This window comes from Sinocyclocheilus grahami, unplaced genomic scaffold (assembly GCF_001515645.1).
Source record: "Sinocyclocheilus grahami isolate Dianchi unplaced genomic scaffold, SAMN03320097.WGS_v1.1 scaffold21.1, whole genome shotgun sequence".
In the NCBI taxonomy this organism is placed as follows: domain Eukaryota; kingdom Metazoa; phylum Chordata; class Actinopteri; order Cypriniformes; family Cyprinidae; genus Sinocyclocheilus; species Sinocyclocheilus grahami.
Window position 1 is genome coordinate 2,597,299 of NW_015505200.1, and position 20,981 is coordinate 2,618,279.

At 35.8% G+C, this 20,981-nt stretch overlaps 2 protein-coding genes across 4 annotated transcripts in view; one reads left to right on the top strand and one right to left on the bottom strand.

The window, feature by feature from the left end:
• The first annotated feature begins 492 nt into the window (after positions 1 to 492).
• Positions 493 to 5,337, top strand: LOC107557127 (von Willebrand factor C domain-containing protein 2-like). Of its 2 annotated transcripts, none has more exons than XM_016240460.1 (3): positions 493 to 1,010; positions 3,024 to 3,153; positions 4,275 to 5,337. In XM_016240460.1, the coding sequence occupies exons 1-3, from the start codon at positions 660 to 662 to the stop codon at positions 4,454 to 4,456; spliced, it is 663 nt and encodes a 220-aa protein (XP_016095946.1). In that variant the 5' UTR covers positions 493 to 659; the 3' UTR covers positions 4,457 to 5,337. The 2 variants fall into 2 exon arrangements, with proteins under 2 accessions (XP_016095946.1, XP_016095953.1); XM_016240467.1 differs by lacking the exon at positions 4,275 to 5,337 and adding an exon at positions 3,353 to 4,265.
• Positions 5,338 to 10,051: 4,714 nt separating this feature from the next.
• Positions 10,052 to 20,981, bottom strand: part of LOC107557142 (beta-1,4-galactosyltransferase 2-like) — a 113,116-nt gene continuing 102,186 nt past the window's right edge. For both annotated transcript variants that reach the window (XM_016240479.1, XM_016240484.1), the window contains 2 exons: positions 16,868 to 16,972; positions 10,052 to 11,387 (listed from right to left, as the gene is read on the bottom strand). In XM_016240479.1, the coding sequence (XP_016095965.1) occupies positions 11,237 to 11,387; positions 16,868 to 16,972 (256 nt within the window). In that variant the 3' untranslated portion in view covers positions 10,052 to 11,236. The remainder of the gene's footprint in view (positions 11,388 to 16,867; positions 16,973 to 20,981) is intronic.

The window sequence follows — 20,981 nt, forward strand, 5'->3', positions numbered from 1 at the left end:
TGTACATCACTTTCTTTTTTCTTCCAGTGATTGAATTCTATTAACATGCAATATTTGTTGGAGCTTTAAGTCTTAATATACAAGCATTGTGCAATAACTTAAAAAAAAACAGTGTTTCATAATATATAACAGCCTATGGAAGTTTTCTTGAAATACGAACAAATTCATAATGTTCAAAACACGTGTCCATTGCGATTGACAGGACTATTAAAAATACTATTATTTTTTCTTTCTTTTATTATTTATTATCATTAAAGAAATAAAGCATATAGGCCTATTTGGTGTTTCTGGAACACGGTGGAAACACCGTGGGAAAAAAAATAAGTGTTAAATTGCATAATATTATGGTTTTACCATTTTTTTCTCAATAGACACACACAAAGCTGCAATGAAAACGAATGCCTCATAAACTACACCCTATCAATATTCTGGAATTCGGTTGTCACGTGTGAACTGAAACATAACCCCCGAGGCGTAAAACTTTCTTATGCGCAACAGCCTCCAAAGCGCGCACAGTCCATTCTGGCCATGAATTTGAAACTTTATGTAATTTAGCTGAACAGACGCGTGCAATAGCAAGTTTTTGAAAATAACAGTAGGCTAATTCCTATTTATGCTGCATTTGCAAGTCTTGGTTTGGGACTGAGACGTTTTTGGTGATGGGCATGGCTGTACTCTGGGGCTCCCCGGTGAATTTTCTTCATGTCTGGCTTACCCTGGTGATCTGCGGCCAGTGTGCTTTGGCTTTTTCGGTCGCTGGACAACAGGAGACAACATGTGAGGCGAACGGCAGCGTTTATTATGAGGGCGAATGGTATTTTTTAGACTCGGATCATTGCACCCAGTGCGAATGTACAGCAGCAGGGTCTGCTTGCGCGCGGACTGAGTGCACATCCCTGCCTGCCGCCTGCATCCATGTCAGCCATTACCCGACAGACTGCTGCCCGAGATGCGAGAAGATCGGCTGCGAGTACGGGGGAGAAGTCTACGAACTGGGCCAACAATTTCAGGTAAAGTTTCTGTAAAGAGTCTGCATACAAGGGCCACCAAAAGAGAGAAAAATATGTTTTTACATTTCTAAGTGGGCTTTATGTCCTCTTGCTTTATATATGACTTTTTAATTGCTCTCCTAAATAACTGAACTTAACTTTCTGCCGCATTGCTTGCAGTTAAACACCTGTAATGAATTAACGTTGACGTGAAATGTAACATAGCAGTGACAAAATAAAACTACTTATTCTGAGAATAGCTTAATGTTTTTTTATGATTTGAAGATACATCGTAATTTGCTGGCAATAACTGTCTTAAGATGAGTGAACGGGCCCTTTTTTGCTTTTCAAGGTTTGTTACTAACTCCATAAGCTTTCCTAAAGTTTCAGTTGTGTAATGTTTTCCCTATAGGCGGAGACATTGTTTCTAGTTTTTTGGTATTGGTCGCAAAAGGACAGTAAAAAATATTTAGCGCCATCACGTGTTTAATGATCAAATTAATTACGTCTCAATTTGTGATGCAGATTTTCTGACTTGAGTGAGACTTTTTGGGCAGGTTACATCTTAACGCCAGTAGGTGGCAACACGTGATTGTGTAATGAGTGAGAGTGTCATTAAATAGTTCACTGAACCGATTCGTTAAAACACTGAATCAACCAAAACAGGCCTTTTTATATTTTAATTAAATGAATCTTCATAAACAAGGATCTGCTGAGTAAATCTGCATGCAAATTTGGAGTCTCGCCGACTCTCGTTCACTTTCAAAACAGCACATAGTTCAGTAGATACAGTTCTGTCACGCAGTTTAAGAGAGAAGGATTTGTTCATGAAAAAGATTCAAAATAGCACTGCAGTGATCTTTGTTCATAGGAAGCTTCTAATGAGGTCTAAGTACACTGAGTAATTTTCAACAGCAAAACTAGTCTTTTCTTGTCAAGTTGTTGACTGTTTGTTACTTGCAATCCACATGACAATTGGGTGACAATTCATTCAAACGATACAAACATGCACTCTTAAAAATAAAGGTGCTTCAAAAGGTTCTTCAAGCGATGCCATAGAAGAACCATTTTTAGTTCCACAAAGAACCATTCAGTCAAAGGTTCTTTAAAGAACCATCTCTTTATTGCCTTTTTATAATCTCAAGAACCTTTTTTCGCCACAAAGAGCCTTTTGTGAAACAGAAAGGTTCTTCAGATGTTAAAGGTTCTTTATGGAACCATTTAGACAAAAAGGTTCTTCTATGGCATCGTGAAGCACCTTTATTTTTAAGAGTGTACTACAAACAAAAACTTTACCATGGTAAGCAAATAAATAGATAGGCTACATAAAGACTAAGATTCCAATTATAGGTTGAATGTACCTTTTTTAAGTCGGAACAAAAGCAGCTCTTTACTTCTGAAACACAATTGTTTAATTTGATCCAATTCCTTCCATACCCTTTCATGAACGTATTTATTCATTGTCTTAGTTAAAGCTAATAAAGTAGGATTCTTTTGTTCTGAGGCAAGGTGAAGCATAAATCTGATGTACATTGGGCTGAAATCACAAAGGGCAATTTAATACTCTGAGGAATTGAAGAATGAAATATCTCTGGTGGCACAGGCTTGGAAGAAGCAGGGCTTTAATGTGCTTCATTATCTCCCTGATTTGGTTATTATGGCTAATAGGGAATCTCTGAGGGGAAAATTGAAGCCTTCTGAGAGACTCCAAGGAATACACTTTGCCTGAGCTGACATCATTTTCTTCCAGTCCATTTAACCCAACCTCCAGTACTGAGCCACAAGTGGTAATTTAGCTCCTTGAACAGCAGTTTGGGAGTGGAATTTGATCACATTCTTCACATTGTAGGGCATTAAAATGTAGTGTTGGATTGGCACATCATCAAATAACGGTATATGCAAGCAAGCAATTTGATAGTCCTGCTGGTTCTGTTTAAAAAATCAGTTTGAAGGAATAGAGTTATACACGTCTTTTGATGGAATTGCATCATATGATAACCTACTTTCAACTGATGATTTGCATTTGATTTACAGCCGTCAGCATGTGAGCAGTGCACCTGTCACAGCGACGGCATCGCCCGCTGTCAGGTAGCAGACTGTGCCCCTCCACCATGTGTTAATCCAGTCTATCAGACAGGGAAATGCTGCCCTCAGTGCAAGGATGGTAAGTTTTTCAGAACTGAAAAAGAAAACTGCCATATTTGTAAGGCTTATTACACTTCTGTGTACTGTAATTGCCCAAGTTTTGACTCATGCAGTATGACATTCTCATAGCCTCAACACATACATAGAGGCTACAATTGTGTTTGGTCTCCGGTAATGATTCTGAATGCAATATCTTTATATAATTCATTCAATAACAGATGGGACGGTTCAGATGCCGGGCCATGTGCTAGGCCAGTTTCTGCACCTGAAATAAGATAAGGCTTCTAATGAGTTGAGCTTCTGCCGTATTGTTTTCTCTGTATACTGTGAAGTATGAAGGTAATTACAGTGTTTACTGAGAGCAAAGATAAGGCAGGCATGTAGGCATCCAAAACAACACACATAAATCAAAGCATGTACGTCACCAATGTGATAAATGGTCAGCTCCTCAAATGATGTTGCATTTTTGTTGATAAAAATTGCCTCTGTGGGGGAAAATGTTAAATTAAGTTTTCTGTTAATCTAAAGTAACTTCCAAATTAAAGTAAAACCTTATCTTAAAAGTTAAACACTCTAAAAAAGCAATGTGCCTTTATCTACACTCCAAGGCTTCCTAATTAGTGGCGCTTGCTGAGGTTTTTCAAAAACTCCTGACCTTAAGTATTTAAATTCTGCGCATAACTTGTCCAGCACAGTTTGTGCTACTGACATGAATGACACCGCAAGTTGTGCAGATTTTTGAAGAGAGTGTTCTGTTACTTTTCTTAGCATCCTGAATTTAGAGTTTGGCAATTCGGATGATAAAACAAAAGAGAAAAGATCCAGAATTATATAGACTTGAGAGGCTTTTCTTACTTGGACTAGTAAGCAACCACTTAGCAACACCCAGAACACCATTGCAACACAGTAAGAAAAAGCTTAAAACCACCTAAGCAATTGCATAGCAACACTGTAGTACAGTGGTTCTTGAAACTCCTTGAATCACAAAAATAATTGTAGTTAAATAATATCATTAGACCCGCTGTCTCTCTATATTAAGATGGGATAGGAAAAAATATTTTAACTGAAAAAATGACACACTTCACCTTAAACTACAGACAATGGGCCTCATTAATCATTTCTCTCTCTTTGTGGCTCCAGGGCCCAACTGTTATGTGAATGCTTCTAGGACCCAAGTGATCCCTGGAGGAGAGCCAGTGTGGGTCGACTCCTGTACCAAATGTCGATGTCATGACGGTCAGGATGCAGGTTATTGGGAAGGCAACCGCTTAGCAACGTGTTCCCATGTGCGCAACTGCCAGCCTGACGAGGGGCTAAACTGAGGGAAGAGGTCAAAAATAGGGTCATCTGACATCCATATTTATACAATGGATGACAAAATTCAGCAGATATTTAAACCACACTTGTGGAAGAAAGTGTGGAGGCTATTTTAATCATATAAAGCCTACAAGCTTTATATCATTAAAAAAACAGTCTATTATTATTATTATGATAACTAAGCATTTAACATCCATTCGTTAAAGTAAAATGAGTTGGTAAAAAATTGGTTTGACTTACTAAGGGATATTCCCTAATGAAATGGATAATAGAGCTTAGTTTTGAGACACCTTTTTGGGCATGGTTATAAATAGCACAGTGAGCATATTAGCATCTACAGTACAACTGTGTTTAGATCAATGTTGACATTGGGCTCTGTGTAGTGCACACTTGCACCTGCAGATAGGGATGGGTGTATCGATCCTGAAATATCAATACTGATGCGAGTATCGAAAGTATTGATACTCAAATAAAAAATAATGATACTAAGGTGTTTTATTTACCAGTGATTTTGTTTATTTAACAAAGACATTAATGCATACAATATGCATTGAATTGGACGAATACCTAGTGTTAGTTAATAATTGTGTAGGACAGAACTATTTTCCTGCTCATCTGAACACACGCAAATGTTGCAAGACAGAACCAATCAATCACAGGGAGCGTTCACTCACTTCTGACAGTGCATTCAAACAGGGCTGCGTTTCAAAAGTATAATAAGAAACCATTGATGCTTTTGGGAATGGCAGCCCAGAACAATGAGGACAGAAAAAAAATATATGTTAGAGTTATTTCACAGTAAACCAATTGAAATTGTAGCCCATATAGTTTGTGCAATTACATTTATTTAAATTGAACGTTAAAAGTTCATATTGATCATGTTCTATTCTGTAATGAAAATATAAATCATACACTGTCAGACAGTTCACTAGCAGTCCCTTATGAAAATTAACCATGGTTTTACTGTAGTTCAATATAGTACTATATACAATATAGTATTTGTAGATCTCCGTGGTTACCACTACAGTAAACATATTTTAACCATGTGCAATTAAGGCGTATTGAATGTTAAAATGTGTTTCAAATATAAAGTTAAGTGGGTATCATTCCCCATTTTACTCTTAGTAATTTAATAATTTAATACATTTCATAATATAAAAGTTCAGTTTAGAAGTATCGTATCGGTATCGGTATCGGCCTTGGTATCGTATTGAAAACAAAATAAGTGGTATCGCCCATCCCTACCTGCAGATGCAATGATCATCCACTAATATATATATTTTTTATTGGTGTTTTTATATGATTTGAAGTAGCATATATGTTTATATTATTTTCTGCTTCAAAAGCCTGAAAACCAAAGTATGTTGAGACTGCAAGACTTACATTACTGCCATGCAGGCATGGAAACAGCTAATGTAGCCTGAACTACAAACAAAACAAACCTATCATAAATGAATCATGTATAAATAAAGCAGGCTTATTTTTGTTTCATTTCTGTTCTGACACCTCATTTTAAAAGCTGTGGTAATAATGCTACTTTTTTTCGAGGACTGCATTTGCGGCAATGACAGAATGTACACAAATATAAATAAACCACAAGTGATCTGTGTCTTGTCTTATTATCCCATTTATGAAGTTAAGAGGATGTTTGTGTTGTTATTTCTACTAGTTTATTGCAACATCTGTCACATAAAAAATTACTTTTTGAGAGGCAGATTATTGAGTTTCCTGCACAAGGCTGACAGTTTAGAGATATGATGTTCCCTTTCCAATAAACTGCCATGTCCCTGAGCACTGATTTGGACTGGTGCTGGTAAAAGGTGGGTGTTGAAATAATCAGGTGTAAATATGAGATTTATTACTTTGTTCTGATCCACTTCTTATAGAGTCCATATTTTGTATTTTACACACACACACACAAATAAACAACACTACCATATGGCGTTCTACATTTGTATAAACCCAGAAAAAGAATATAAACACTATCCCATCATCCGATTCTTGTAGCATCAGATTTATTGATTGTATACAAAAAGTATGTTTGATATGGCATAATGCATTCTATATAAGATATAGTATTTTGACATTCAATATACAAAACAACCTTAATAGACACAGTAAGTCTTTAAAAAATGCGCCCCAGACGTGAAGACCTGAGGCCGTCAGTAGTTTCTTACGCAAGTCGTTGTGTAGGTGTGGAATACTTGCCCACTTCTGTCCCTCTCTCACATTGACAAGCATAGAGCGCAGATGGAGTTCTTTCTGGAGAACAACTGAGAGCAAAAAGGGTGATGGAGGAGAGAGGGTGAGCTTCACATAAACAAGTCTCTGTGTGTGTGAGTTTTCAGTATGGGAGTGTTTGCTGACCCAAGAGTGATATATAAGAACGGCATCAAAATGAAAAGCGTATTCATTGTGGCACCAGTGTGATTTCACAAACTATAAAGCGAGATTTGCTGAAGAACAGCATCCTGACCTCGAGGATTGCGTTTGTGCTTTGCAAGGTTGGTAATGAGAGTTGTGCGAGCTTCACTTGATTGCATTGTTAGCACAAGAAATATAAGTAACTTCAGAATGGAACAACCAGATGATTTAAATGTATAAACCACAATGGAACATTTATAATGTTATCGAATTCCACCCAAAACACTAAAGAATAATGCAACTTTATATCTACACCGTAGACTATAAGCAATTTATTTGCCACAGGGGCAAAAGTAAGATTAAGATCAGAAGGAATTAAGTGAGTGTAATTGTGTGATAATTGAGTGTATCACCAGACTAAATAAAAATAATAAAAAATTGAAGATTTCATTGTCCTCACTAATAAGAACAATATCTACAAATTTCACAACATCCAAATACATGGTCTTACTAGTAGCCATTAAAGGTGCACTCAGTAATTATATATACATATATATATATATATATATATATATATATATGAATGATATATAAATGTGAATATTTAATATTTAAAACATTTTGGGTAGGTAAAAGACGTTTCTTAAAGCTCACCAAGACTGCATTTATTTGATCACAATTACAGTGAAAACAGTAATATTGTGAAATATTACAATTTAAAATAACTTTTTCCTATTTTAATAATGTTAAATGTTAAAATATAATTTATTCCTATGATGGCAAAGCTGAATTTTCGGCAACCTTTACTCCAATCTTCAGTGTCACCTGATCCTTTAGAAATCCTTCTAATATGCTTGATATTTTTGAGGAAATAGTGATTCATTGATAGATAGAAAGTTCAAAAGTACAGCGTTTATTTGAAAGTTAAATAATAATTTTTTTTTATTTACTTTCACTTTTGATCAACTGAATGCATCCTTGCTGAATAAAAGTATCAATGTCAAAAGTATTAAAAAAAACACTTTTGAACGTTATATAGATAACTGCCCTATTGAATCATTTCACTTGTGAAATAAATTAGTCATGGTAGCATAAATCTGCCATATCAATCAGTGCAACCAACAAAAATGACTGAGTACACCTTTAAATCGAGAGATATCAAAATATGTTTCAGAAGAATGACTACACATTATACATTATTATCATGCTGTATCAGGCCTGACAGATTACATGCAACAATGTGCGTGAGGCCTTCAATATGTTGGACATTGTTCTGCTCACATCGTATAAACCATATGGACTGCATTTTTCATTTTGAAAAAATTAAGATAATGTAAATGACATGCGCTCTGCAACATTTTTTTCTCTTCAATTTAATACACGCCTTGATACATCAACTCGAGAAAGGAAATAATCTCATTTTACTCCAACAGAAACAGATTTCTATTTCATTTACCAAGACATTTCAGGACGAGCATAATGTCTTTTTAATAAGGATATTGGCTTGAAATCTCATTCGTGTTGAAGGTTTAGGAATCACTGCATTCTACAACATTGTTCCTCAGCACTTAAGATGCAGGTCACAGCTAGAGCAAAAACTATTGAATATGATCAATGAATAATTTTGAATATACTCAACTATGTGCATACAGTGGGCATCTTTCAAAAATAAAGGTAACTATGGATATCAACTTTTAAGGCTATTAATACAGGAAAAATCAAGGAGCTTGAGGCAATCAGTTAAGTATTAACCATTATTTCGCTTGATGGCCAATGTAAAAATCAGCGTGGCAAAAGTGATGCACTTATAACTGACAGGTCATGGTACCCAGGAGACAGAGGTGATGAAATACTTTAAAAAAAAAAAAAGGAAACAATGTTAGTGACATAGTGACTGCTTGGGTCAGCAGTTAAGACAACACAAATGCACACACAGAAATGAAATGGGTTGGTGAGGCTAAAATGAAAGGCATGAGGAGAAAGACAGATGTGTATTTTAAAAAAGACAGGTAGAGTGGTTCGGCTCTCATTAATGACTTCCTCTGTGCTGGGCTGAAAGTATCACTGACAAAGAACCGTCCACACACGGTGCAGAAAAGCCGATAAGAGAGAAAACAGAGCTTGAACTCCCCTCACATTTACCCCTCATAAAACATCTGAAGGCATCAGCTTGGTGTTTTCAGGCAGTAAAATAAAAGGTGAAGAAGGAATAAGGAACGGTAAAACAACTTTAAGAGGCTTGCAAAGTATTGTAAAAAAAAAAAAAAGCAGTTCAATACAGTTAAGATCTTTTCGGAGGAGGTGAACACAGGGTCCAAAATTAAAGGGACAGTTCACCCAAAAATGAAAATTCTGTCATTAATTACTCACCCTCATGACGATATGAGAATGAGTAATTAATGACAGAATTTTCCTTTTTGGGTGAACTATCCATTTAACATTAGCCAAACACCAAATGCAAGTGAAAATCAACATGACAATAACAGATGATGAAAATTATGGAAACTAGACAAATCTTATATTGATCTATGTTTTTGTTTTTATCTATGAAGTTTTTTATCCTCCTGAACTCCGTTGAAAAGTGTGGGGATGGTAAGACTGTTTAATGTTTTGGAAAGAAGTCTTATTTGATAAACAATACAGTAAAAACAGTAATATTGTGAAATATTATTAACTTTTGTTATTTGAAAATATTTGTAATTTATTCCTGTTATATATTTTCAGCAGCCATTACACCAGTCTTCAGTGTCACATGATGCTTCAGAAATCATTCTAATATACTGATTTGGCGCTCAAGAAACATTTCTCATTGTTACCAATGTTGAAAACACTGTGCTGCTTAATATTTTCATAGAAACTGTCATACATGTGATTCATCTTTGATGAACAAAAATTCTAAGGAGCATTTATTTGAAATTTAAACTATGACAATGTAGAAGTCTTTACTGTAAAGTATTCATTGACTAAAAGTATTATTTCTTCAAATATATCTTACTGACCCCACACTTTTGAAGGGTAGTTTAAAAATATTCTTCATATTAAGCTATCAAAACAAAAACAAAAAGGAACAAAATTATAGGGCTTGTTTTTATTGCGCAGTTAAGGCTGAACTAACTTCTTAGTGAACTGTGCTCTTACAAAAATGCAAAAAAAAAGCTAATAATAATAATAATTCCTTTGTCAGAGAGACAAAAATATGTTCTTATAAAAAATGGCAATATTGATTCATGGCCTGTAAGAAATAATTACGTTGGTAAATGTTTTCAATTCACTTGAATTGGCAGGTGTGGAAAAATGTTGATTCTGGACCCCGGGTGAATATATATATATATATATATTGGACATATCAGAGCGTCATTTAAATAACACCTCCATAGATGATCATCAAAGGGGGTGATAGACTCTAAAACTGAATGATATGGGCATTATTTAATCAAAGCACCCATCGCTAACTTCATCCTTCAAGTTTTTAAAAAAGCCTTGATATATGACAGATCTAAATATGAATCTTTGAGGCAAATCAAAGTAAACAAAGAAAGAGTGGCTTGTAGCACAGTCCGATTTGAGCAGGTGGTGATAGATACAGAGGTCTGATCATCAGTAACTTCTGCAGAAGCTCCTCTATCTCTCAGCGAAAGTTACAGCTGTTTCTCCAGACATCTACACGGCAGCCAGAGGATATGCTGCGGTGATCCATTCGTACCACATTGACTGACACAGTCATGTGCTTGTAGGACTAGTCTAGATCCAGTCTAATCGCACACATAATTGTCCTCCAGGTTCCCATGAAGACATACCAATGAGGGTTTCATCCCCAGAAATGCTGAGAAGTGTTCTCATGGTTGATGAAGTTCAGCTTAGTCCCAAAAGACGATACAAAATAAAAGCGCAAGAGAGAGATAGAGTCCAAAGGAGCCAACCTCAAGCACCGATTTATCAACCTCACATGATCAACCAACATCTGAGATACGAAAGAAGAGATTGAACACTGCAAGCATCGCAGGTACAAAGACACATTCGCTTTTGAAATGTACAGTATGTTCTGACTGATTTACATCAAGTGACCAGGCTGTTCTTCGCAGATAAACGTCACTTTACCAAAACCAGAACTAAACAACCTTCCTGTTATAAGCCTAAAAGCTTGTACTGATCCTCACGGTCTGAATAAAACAGCCATTGGAATATGATGATGATATTCCCGTCCCTCCAAACACTGTGCACATCTTGATCTGGATCAGCATATGAATCTACAGTACATCGATGGATCCACATCAAGCTTCCACGTATTCCTGAGAACTAACCTGTTCAGCATATCACTGCATTATCATAGGAAGGTGATCCTGGGCAGAGCTTGTGTGTGTGTGTTTGTGTGCTGAACTTTAAGAAGGTCATGGTATCCTCGGTCAAGACCCGGTAGGTCTCTATCCTTTGAGAGGTCTGGGAGGAGGCTTGCCGATCTCTACGGAAATGTTGGTGTAGAGCGGATATTTCTTCACAGACACCACTCTGTACATCAGTGAGCTGATCCCATCTTTCCTCATGGTGTTCTTGGTGTTCTGGATCTTACTGAACCTGGAAAAAGAAGAAGAAACACAAACAGTATTAGATGCGTCATGGTTTTCAGAAACATTTAGGATGCAAAAGGGCTTAAACTGGACCATTTTTCTATACAATGACAGTACGTCTTCATAAAGGACAAAAAAAGCAGTGCAAATAAACCATATATGTGCAGAGCATTAAAAAAGTGCAAACATTGAACTTTTAAGTGTTCAACAGCTTTTCAAAGGGACATTTTTAAAACGTTATTAACCCCTAAAAGGTTCATAGTAGTACCTTAAGGGCACCTATGACTACTCTAAAACACTAATATGCAACTTTTGGAGGAAGATAAGGTACACATTTGATTCTTTAAGGGTACTGCCTGGGTCTTTTAATAGCACAAAAATATAATTTATTTGGTTCTTTTATAGTGCTTTTGTGTCTTTCTGGTACTACATGTTCACTGTATATGTAGTTACTTTAAAAATTAATATTTTGTGTTTCAAGGAAAGAATAACAACATACAGGTTTGGAACAACATGTTTTGGTGAACTATTCCCTTGGCAAGGTTCAAGTCTCAAGCCAAACGTGTGATGTAAATTTCCAACCACTCAACTGTTAGAACGTGGAGCTAGTACTCACTTGGTTTGACTCCAAACAAACGGTCGTACTGATAAAACACATCTTGTAAGTCACTAACAAATGATAATGACAAACAAATTTAAGTATTAAAATATGGATCACTTAAATACATACCCTTACATACCAATGTTAACCAGCAGGGGGTGAAATAACATTTATAAAGGTGCACAGAGCATCATTCTCACAAAGGAAAAACAAATAGGCCTCACAAGATTTCCTCTGTATAAAAACAGACATTAACTCTATAAACCACATTGACCATATTTAAACACTTATGTTACATAATAAGAGAGTTTTTACACTATATTACAGGTAAAAAAAAAGATATGAGCTTTGTGCAGTGGGCACTGAAAGATAAGAGAAAAAGAGATATGAGAGTATCAGACTCCCATGGTTTATCAATAAAATGAGAGGTTCCTTAAGTTCAATGAGCTCAGCTAGAAAAGCAAAGTATAAGAATATTCAGGAGCTCTGTTTCCCCTGCAGTGTTTTATATTACATCTTAACCTCCCATCCCTTAAGACACTTAAAATGATATACATTTCAACATTTCAGGCTTAACCAAAGAAGAACTGTACTAATAAATAGAACATTTACTCTGAAAAATGCCACAAACGTAGGAAAGAGAGTTCAAGTTGTCCGTTAAAGGGTAGCTTGATTTATGTGAAGCTATCAACTTCCATATCAATGTAGGTGCCACAAAGGTCATTAAAGAGTCGGCAGATAATGATTTAAGTACACTGCTTGAATGAAATTAGAGTATTTGAGAGGGCTCACACTGAACTAGAATTAATATTCATGTGGACCGGTGTGCAGCAGCAGCACTCAGGAAGGTTGATGAATAGAAGCCTGGTTCCTCCGGCAAGCATAACATCTCATTATGGAAGCTGATGCTCTTCTGCGGAGTGACCAAACAAAGATGACTGTGGTAGTAACAGAGCTGAGGAGAGGGCAACCATTCATCAAGTCTAACAACACTTCTTTTTAAATAAGGGTGCGCTTGGAGAACGCAGCCATTTACTCTTCTTAGTCATACTGCATCTCCATGCAGCAAGTCTTAAAAACAAATGAACTAAACCTGTGTGACAGGAAAATAAAACAAAACAAAACTTAAAGAACCGGGAACTTGAAGTTACCACAACCTAAATGGCGCAGGAAGTATCATCTGCCCTTTAAAAAAAACATACATTATCGTTCAAAAGTTGGTAAATTAGATTAGGGTTAGAAAGATTTTTTTTTTAAAAAAGAAATTAATTATTTTATTCAGCAAGGATGTATTAAATTGATCAAAAGTAAAAAAGTAAAAATATTTTTATTTCAAACAAATTCTTTTGAGCTTTTTATTAAACAAAGAATTCTGAGAAATTCTATCAGTTTCCACAATAATATTAAGCATCACTGTTTTAAACATTGATAATAATAAGAAATATTTCTTGAGCACCAAATCAGCATATTAGAATTATTTCTGAAGGATCATGTGGCACTGAAGACTGTAATGATGCTGAAATTCAGTTTTACCAACACTATATATATATATAAATAAAATTAAAATTGTTATTTAAATTGTAACAACATATCACAATATTACTATTTTTATATTTGATCAAATATAATGTGGACTTCAAGAAAGTTTTTTCCTGAAAGAAGCAATGAGTGTAACTGACACAAGTGGATGGATATAAGACATTAAATGTCTTGCACCTCTTTGCCTGCTTTTGCACTGACATAAATACAATTCTGGCCAATATAATTATTTTTATGTTATGGACAAAAAAAAAACAGTTAATGGCTGATATTAAAATTCTATACTACTTTTTCTAAATAATAATAATACAAACATTACAATCAATGAAACCAATATGTTTTTAAATAACATTTTAAAGTGAATTTAGGCATCACAGCATAATCTCCAATATTTTTAATTAATTTGGAGATTTGCTAAAGTTTACATTTAGCTGCTAAATTAACTAGAAACGTGAAAAAGTGAGACTTTGAGTGGCAGCAGAGTCAATTAAAAGCCACACAAAGCTCTTGAGAATAAATGTATAACTACTATATGCAAACTACAGTACACTACTACACTGTCCTCCCTTCAGTTCTAAACAAATTCCTAAGGAAATGAGGCCAAAATCTATATATTATCACAGAAAATATGAGAAACACAAAACAGATCATGTTTGAAAGTGCTGTAAAAATAAATTCCAGTAATCCACAGCATTCCCCAAATCAGCTTTCTTCATCAAATTTCCAGCTCAGTTTTAAGAGGCAGTTATGTTTGAGGCTAAACCTCTTATCACGTACAAACGAGCCATCTTAGAATAATCCCCACAAGCCTCTAACGGAGGCAATAAAATCTAGAGAGGAAGGGATCATACTCTAAATGACTTCCCATTTTTCTGTTATGGTGCTAATCAATTATTAATCAGATGCCCAGATGAGTTGTGACACTGTCACCTACACTGATGCGTGTCTGGGTGGGTTATATCAGCCCTGGCCGAGTCAGGGAGTGTTTCAGAGGATGCCGTCGAGATTCATCAATCTCTGACCGCACTTCCTGATATATTGATTGTCATCGAGCCGCAGTGCCCATGTCTGCATCAGTCTGTGGATGTTCCATCATCATACAGATTGGGTCACTTGGTTAGCACACTTACAGTAAATGGTGCACTAAAGTAAAGCTTTTTCTGACTTGCATACATATATGTATTTATTTATTAAGTATATAACCTTAGGAGCCCTGTGGTAATTGAAGAGCATTCAAAAAAAATTTCAGTGAACAATTATTTGAAATATTTATAAATACTTAATATTTTTTATTCATTTGTAAGTATATAACCTTCACTGTAGCCGTAGCCTGCTTATTCCTCCAAGGTTTTCTTAGAGGAGCCCTGGGTTAATTGAAGAGCATTAAAAAAATGTTTCAGCAAATGATAAAGTGCACATTTTCCGGTCTGATGCTTGTACCAAAGGTGGATCACAGCGATCGACTCAGCTTCATTTTTCCCATTTGAGACAGAACACAAACAAACGACCTGTCTGTGACAACAGACCCGCTTTAGCGTGACATGTTTCAATTCATTAACTTCAGCACAGTCTCCTCATTCATTTCTACCCAGTGTTCTTATGTCCTCTCCAGCAAAAATGAGTTCAGCATGCGCTAGTGGCTCTCGGGGTGGGCCGCGCTCATTACTTCAATTGTCTGAGCCAATTGTAGGAAAAAAGACGCAAAGAACGAGGAAGAGCAGGACATAAATAGAGAGACAGTAAGTGAGTGAATGAGAAAGAGATCAAGGGAAAAAGAATAAGAATGAAACTGAGCAAAAGAGAATAAATCACTAACTCTTATCTTTGCACATTGAGAGCTGAGTGAAACCTCCTACCAGAGAAAAGACCAATCCTAACTTTTAATGGCATTTCTTTTGCTTCTGTCTTGCCATTTAGCTCAGAGCTCTCCCAAGATTGACAACCACCAAGAAACAGTGGACCAACCTGCAACTGCAGGAATCGTTTTGCAATTAGTTGCTCTGCTGTGAAGCTTTCTACCTGGGAACGATCTGGCTCGTAGCCCAGCGTCCACGGATGGGCTTATCGACTCATTGATTGGGCTATTTTACACCCCGTGACGTCTGAGCTATTTATGCATTAAGAACTTCCGCCAGCTGGCATAAACACACACAATCATATTTAGGAGGCTGAATAGGTCTTAAAGATGAAACTATCTTGCAGCCCCAGGTAATTGAGTGACAAAAGCTGGACAAAGTTTGCAATGCAACAAACTAGCAAGGGTGACTATCAGGGTGGATTACTACACTGTTACATGGTAATAGTTTATTTTTCGTTTGAAGAAAATGTTTCTAAAATGTAATCAATATTTCATGCCATGCGTCATATTTTACTAAACAAAATGGCATAATATATATATATATATACTTTTAACTGACAACGTGTAAAAATATAGAAGTTAAATTTATATAAGTTACAATTTTTAAATATGCGTAAACATTTAGACATATCTAACATAATGATAATAATAATAATAATAATAATAAACTGAGAAAACTTGAAAAAATATACATATAAACATGTCAAACATGTAAGATATATAATTAACAAAATATGAACCAAATAAAGTGATACAATTCACTGGCTTTAAATTCAAGCATATCATTTTCGTCAATAGCATGTCTTAATTAAAATATGTAATTGTCAACATGTCTTTTTTGTTATTATTGATGAAAAAAATAAAAATGAACAAACATTTTCATCAGTGATTTTGCTATTGTGATTAACAACAATGTCCTGTCAAAAAAAAAACATTACTTTGAATAAGATTTAATTAAAATATATATCTCCCTTTAACTGTGATATATGAACATGAACCTGACCATTAACCTATGTTAAGAGTGTTGAATGAAGAAGCAAAAAATTAAGCACAGAAATAATTCAAATGGCAATTCAGTGCTGAAACTAGATTAGGTCTAGGCTGGTTAGTGCTGGGTTTGTGCTAATCTAGCTGGTAGAACAGACAAGACGATGCTGTTCATCATCAAAACTGGCTGATTGTACAGCATGGTCTTTCTAGTGAAGCTGATCAAACAAGACAGCCAAGAAGACCGGTTAGCAAATAAAACATACACGGGTGAAGCCCATGCTTGTGTTTGGAGCAGCGACATTGTCTTATATACAGTATCTTATATATCTGCAATGCAAAGGGGTCTGCTGTGCTTTAGATCAATAAGTCACAAGAATAGGATAAGTGGTGTGATTTAACACATCCTAACAGAGCTTGTGAATCTTCAGCATTCAGGCACAGGCAGGGCGGGTGGTTTCACACTACACAGAGATGAGGTGGCAGGAGAATAGGGTCTTACCTCTGAGGGTTTGGCTCATTGTGCTTGTCTCTCTCATGCTTGATCATCCTGTAGCGGCCAATTCTCACATCGGGCCGAGACACTTTCATCCCATTTAGTGTGATTCTGACAGAAAGGGGGAGAACAATAGAGAAAACTTATGGTAAGGGTGTATGAGGTTTCATATCGACTGACTGATTGGCTTCACGCAGTCACAGCATCATATAATGATTGTCATAGCTATGGTTTGGAGGAGAGAGGGCATCACCCAGCTCAAATTCTCAAAAACTGTTTTTGTTTGTTTCACTTTTATGTTCACATTCCCACACTTTTAGAGTATGTATCGAATCTGATGAAGATCTTACAGCACTACATCTGCCAAGCACAACAGTGGAAACAATCTATCCAACCCCATATTAAATAACATCAGTGCACAAAATATGTAATGTAATGTATAAAATAATATAATAAACAACAACAACTGTAATTATTATTATTAGTAAGTAAGTTTTATTTATAGAGCACATTTAAAATTCAGCGTTACACTGACCAAAGTGCTGAACAAAACCAATAATAAAATACAGTAAATTCTAAAATAAAGTAAAATTAAAAAAACAATAATAAAAAAATTGTAATATCGGCAATAACAACAGTTTCACATTCAATTAATAGCCCGGAAAGGCGAGAGAGTAAAAATGTGTCTTAAGTCTGGACTTGAAAATAGAAACAGAAGAAGCACTCCTAATGTCAGGTGGCAACTGATTCCACAAACGTGGAGCAGCGACTGCAAAGGCTCTGTCTCCTTTTAATTTAAGTTGTGACCGAGGGACATGTAATAGAGCCTTATTAGCTGATTTGAGAGACTTCGGCATTGAATGCAAATAAATAAGATCAGAAATATAAGATGGGGCTTGTCCATTAAGAGCTTTGAAAACATTAAGTAAAATCTTAAACTGAATTCTAAAAAAGACAGGAAGCCAATGAAGGGACGCTAAAACTGGAAAAATATGTTTGCGTTTTTTGGTGCCGGTTAACAATCTAGCCGCCACATTCTGAACCATCTGCAGCCGTGCCAATGAAGATTGTGGAAGACCAACATATAACGAATTACAATAATCCAGGCGTGATGTGATAAAAGCATGAATGACTTTTTCCAGATCTTGAAAGGAAAGTGTTGATTTAAGCTTCGAGATGATCCTCAGCTGTTAATAACAATATTATTTAATATTATATAATATTTTTAACAACTGAGCTAATTTGTTATTCAAGACAACGCTCAGAGTCAAAGATAACACCTAGATTTTTTACATGAGACTAAACATATGGAGTGAGGTTTTCTGAGTTCCTAGCAACAGAATTTCTAGTTTTAGAGGGACCAAAGAGAATCACCTCAGTTTTATCATTGTTGAGCTGCAGGAAGTTATTTGACATCCAACATTTTATATTCTCAAGAAGACAGTCGATGAGAGGCTGCAGAGAATCTCAAGATTTTAATGGAAGATACAGCTGAGAATCATCTGTATAAAAATTAAAAGAGATTTTATATTTCCTTATGATATTACCAAGTGGAATCATATTCAGATTAAAGAGTAATGGACCCAAAATGGACCCCTGAGGGACCCCATAGAGAAGAGAGGCAAATGATGAGATAAACTGGCCAACAGACACTGAAAATGACCTGGATTTCAGATACAACTCAAACCAGCTAAGTGCTGTACCCTTTATGCCCACCCAATGTTCAAGGCGTGACAGAAGGATATTATGATCAACTGTATCAAAGGCAGCACTGAGTTCCAATAAAACCAAAACTGCATTAACACGACAGCATCATAAGTTGAATTTGAAGATTTCGTCTGCATCACTAATTCCCTTAACTCAGAGAGAGACACCAGCTGAAAGCTGCACAAGGTAGCTGAAGAAACTGAAACGTCGATCCAAATAGCTAGAACAAAGAGGAACAAATGAAGATTGAATGCCAGCAATCTTTTCAATAAAAAATCGCAAAAATCTCTCACAAATATCTGGTGATTGTTCAACTTCATATGAGAATTATTATTGAATTTATAGTGCTAAATAAGATTTTAGGGGTATGAGAATGTTTATTGATAATATCAGAAAAGTATTTAGCTCTATCAATTTTTGCTGCCTTCTGAAAGTTCTCCAGGGATTCTTTAAAAATGTCAACAGAGACAGTAAGATGATCTTTTTTCCATCGCCACTCTGCTTTTCGACAAATCTGTCTAAGCAAACGAGTGGAATCATCCAGCCATGGTTGTGATTTAAATTTTGGACATTTATATTTCATGGGAGCTATAAAATCCAGGATATCAGAACAGGAAGAGTTAAAGAGAGAAATTAGATCATCTGGACTTGAGGAATGTTCAGCAGCAACTGAAATTGCTGTGGACACTTCATTACTATGATACATATCTGAAAACTGATTAGCAGTGAGAGAGTTGATGCAACGAGAATAAAAACCTGTAGTTTTTATAGTACCCAATACAATGGGCTTATGATCTGAAAAGCAAGCATCTTCAATGTTTATGTTATCAATGGAAAACCCATAAGACATGATAAGGTCCAGGGTGTGACCAAGTACATGTGTAGCCCTATCAATATGCTGAATAAAACCAAAATAATCTAAAACGTGGATAAACTCAGCAACCATGGGCTTTCCAGGACAGCAAAAGACCAACAGCTTAAAGGACAAAGTTTGCCAAAAACGGACGACTCACCCGCTCCAGTCCAGGTCTCAGTTAAAAATAAGAAATCCAATTTCTGTCTAGTAAAAAAGTCATTCAAAATAAAAGTCTTATTAGACACAGATCTGGCATTTACCAAGGCCATTTTAACATGGGAGACAGAAGTTTGTGCTTGTGATTGACGGACATACAGTACTTCAATGATTTAATAATTTGAAGATTGTTGTTATTGTGAACTGTTGTTAATATGAAATATATAAAATAAAATAATTATTATGGTTGTCCTTGTAATGGATTTTTAAATAATAATAATAATAATAATAAAACAATGTATTATTATTATTATTATTATTATTATGTCTTCTAAGACATCTGTGTGCTGTTTTGCACATCTTACTCATTTGACGTATACTGTTCTTTGCCCCTTTTTTTTTACATGTACATACATGTATGCATATTCAGACACATCTTTTGTGTGCACTCAAAAGATCATTTATTTCCTATTTGGTACTGAAGTAGACAGTAGTTTGTAGTTTGACATTACTATCAGTGACTTGAGGTTTTCACAAATTAACAAACAGTGAACTTCAAGCAGCTACAGCTAATCAAATACTCGTTAACCTACACGAATACCAGAAAATGTTCAATGAGCAGGAAACAAGGCAGAATGAAAAAACAAAACAAAGCAAAAGTCAGTAGCTGAGAACTGTGTCGGGAACGTTTGCTTAAGAGAGCAGCCAGACCAGGCAGCTCCACACACACCCAGCCTGGAGTACAATCCCATTTGTTTGAGTAACTACAGCTTAGAGCGACTCAGGATTGCTTGAACAATCCAACCATTTCAATCTCCCTGCTTGGCTCAAGATCTTGGCATTAGTGCAAATCTTATGTTTGTCATGTGAGCATCGTGTCATTTGAGCTCTGAGCTTCGCACTGACTTTCTGAGGGATGACGCCTTTATTTGATTAGATGGAAATCCTTCCGAGGAGAATAAGGGCATGCCTATTTGTGCATGTTTGTGTGGGCTCTTATGATTTATTCCATTTTTTATATACATCATCCTAATAATCCAAGAGCAAGGCCTTTGTCATAAATAATGCAGCTTGGAGGATTGAAGGTAATCTCTGGGAATTCTTGACCCAGAAAGCAAAAGGAGATTTCTGAGGGGCCGAGATTATAATGAGAGAAAATACAATGTAAACAATGAAGGAGAACGCACTACAGAGGGGATTTATAAATGTCACTGAACACCAAACTAAATGCGTGACAGTGACCACATTTAAATATACATTTAGTTAGTGATTTTTAACCAGTTCATTCTAAATATTAAATCAACTGTAAACAAGATGGCACATTAAGGATGATAGAAAGTACCTCACCTTACCTTCCCCCTAAAGTTGTAAATAAAAGATTACTGGAGTATGTTTTACAAA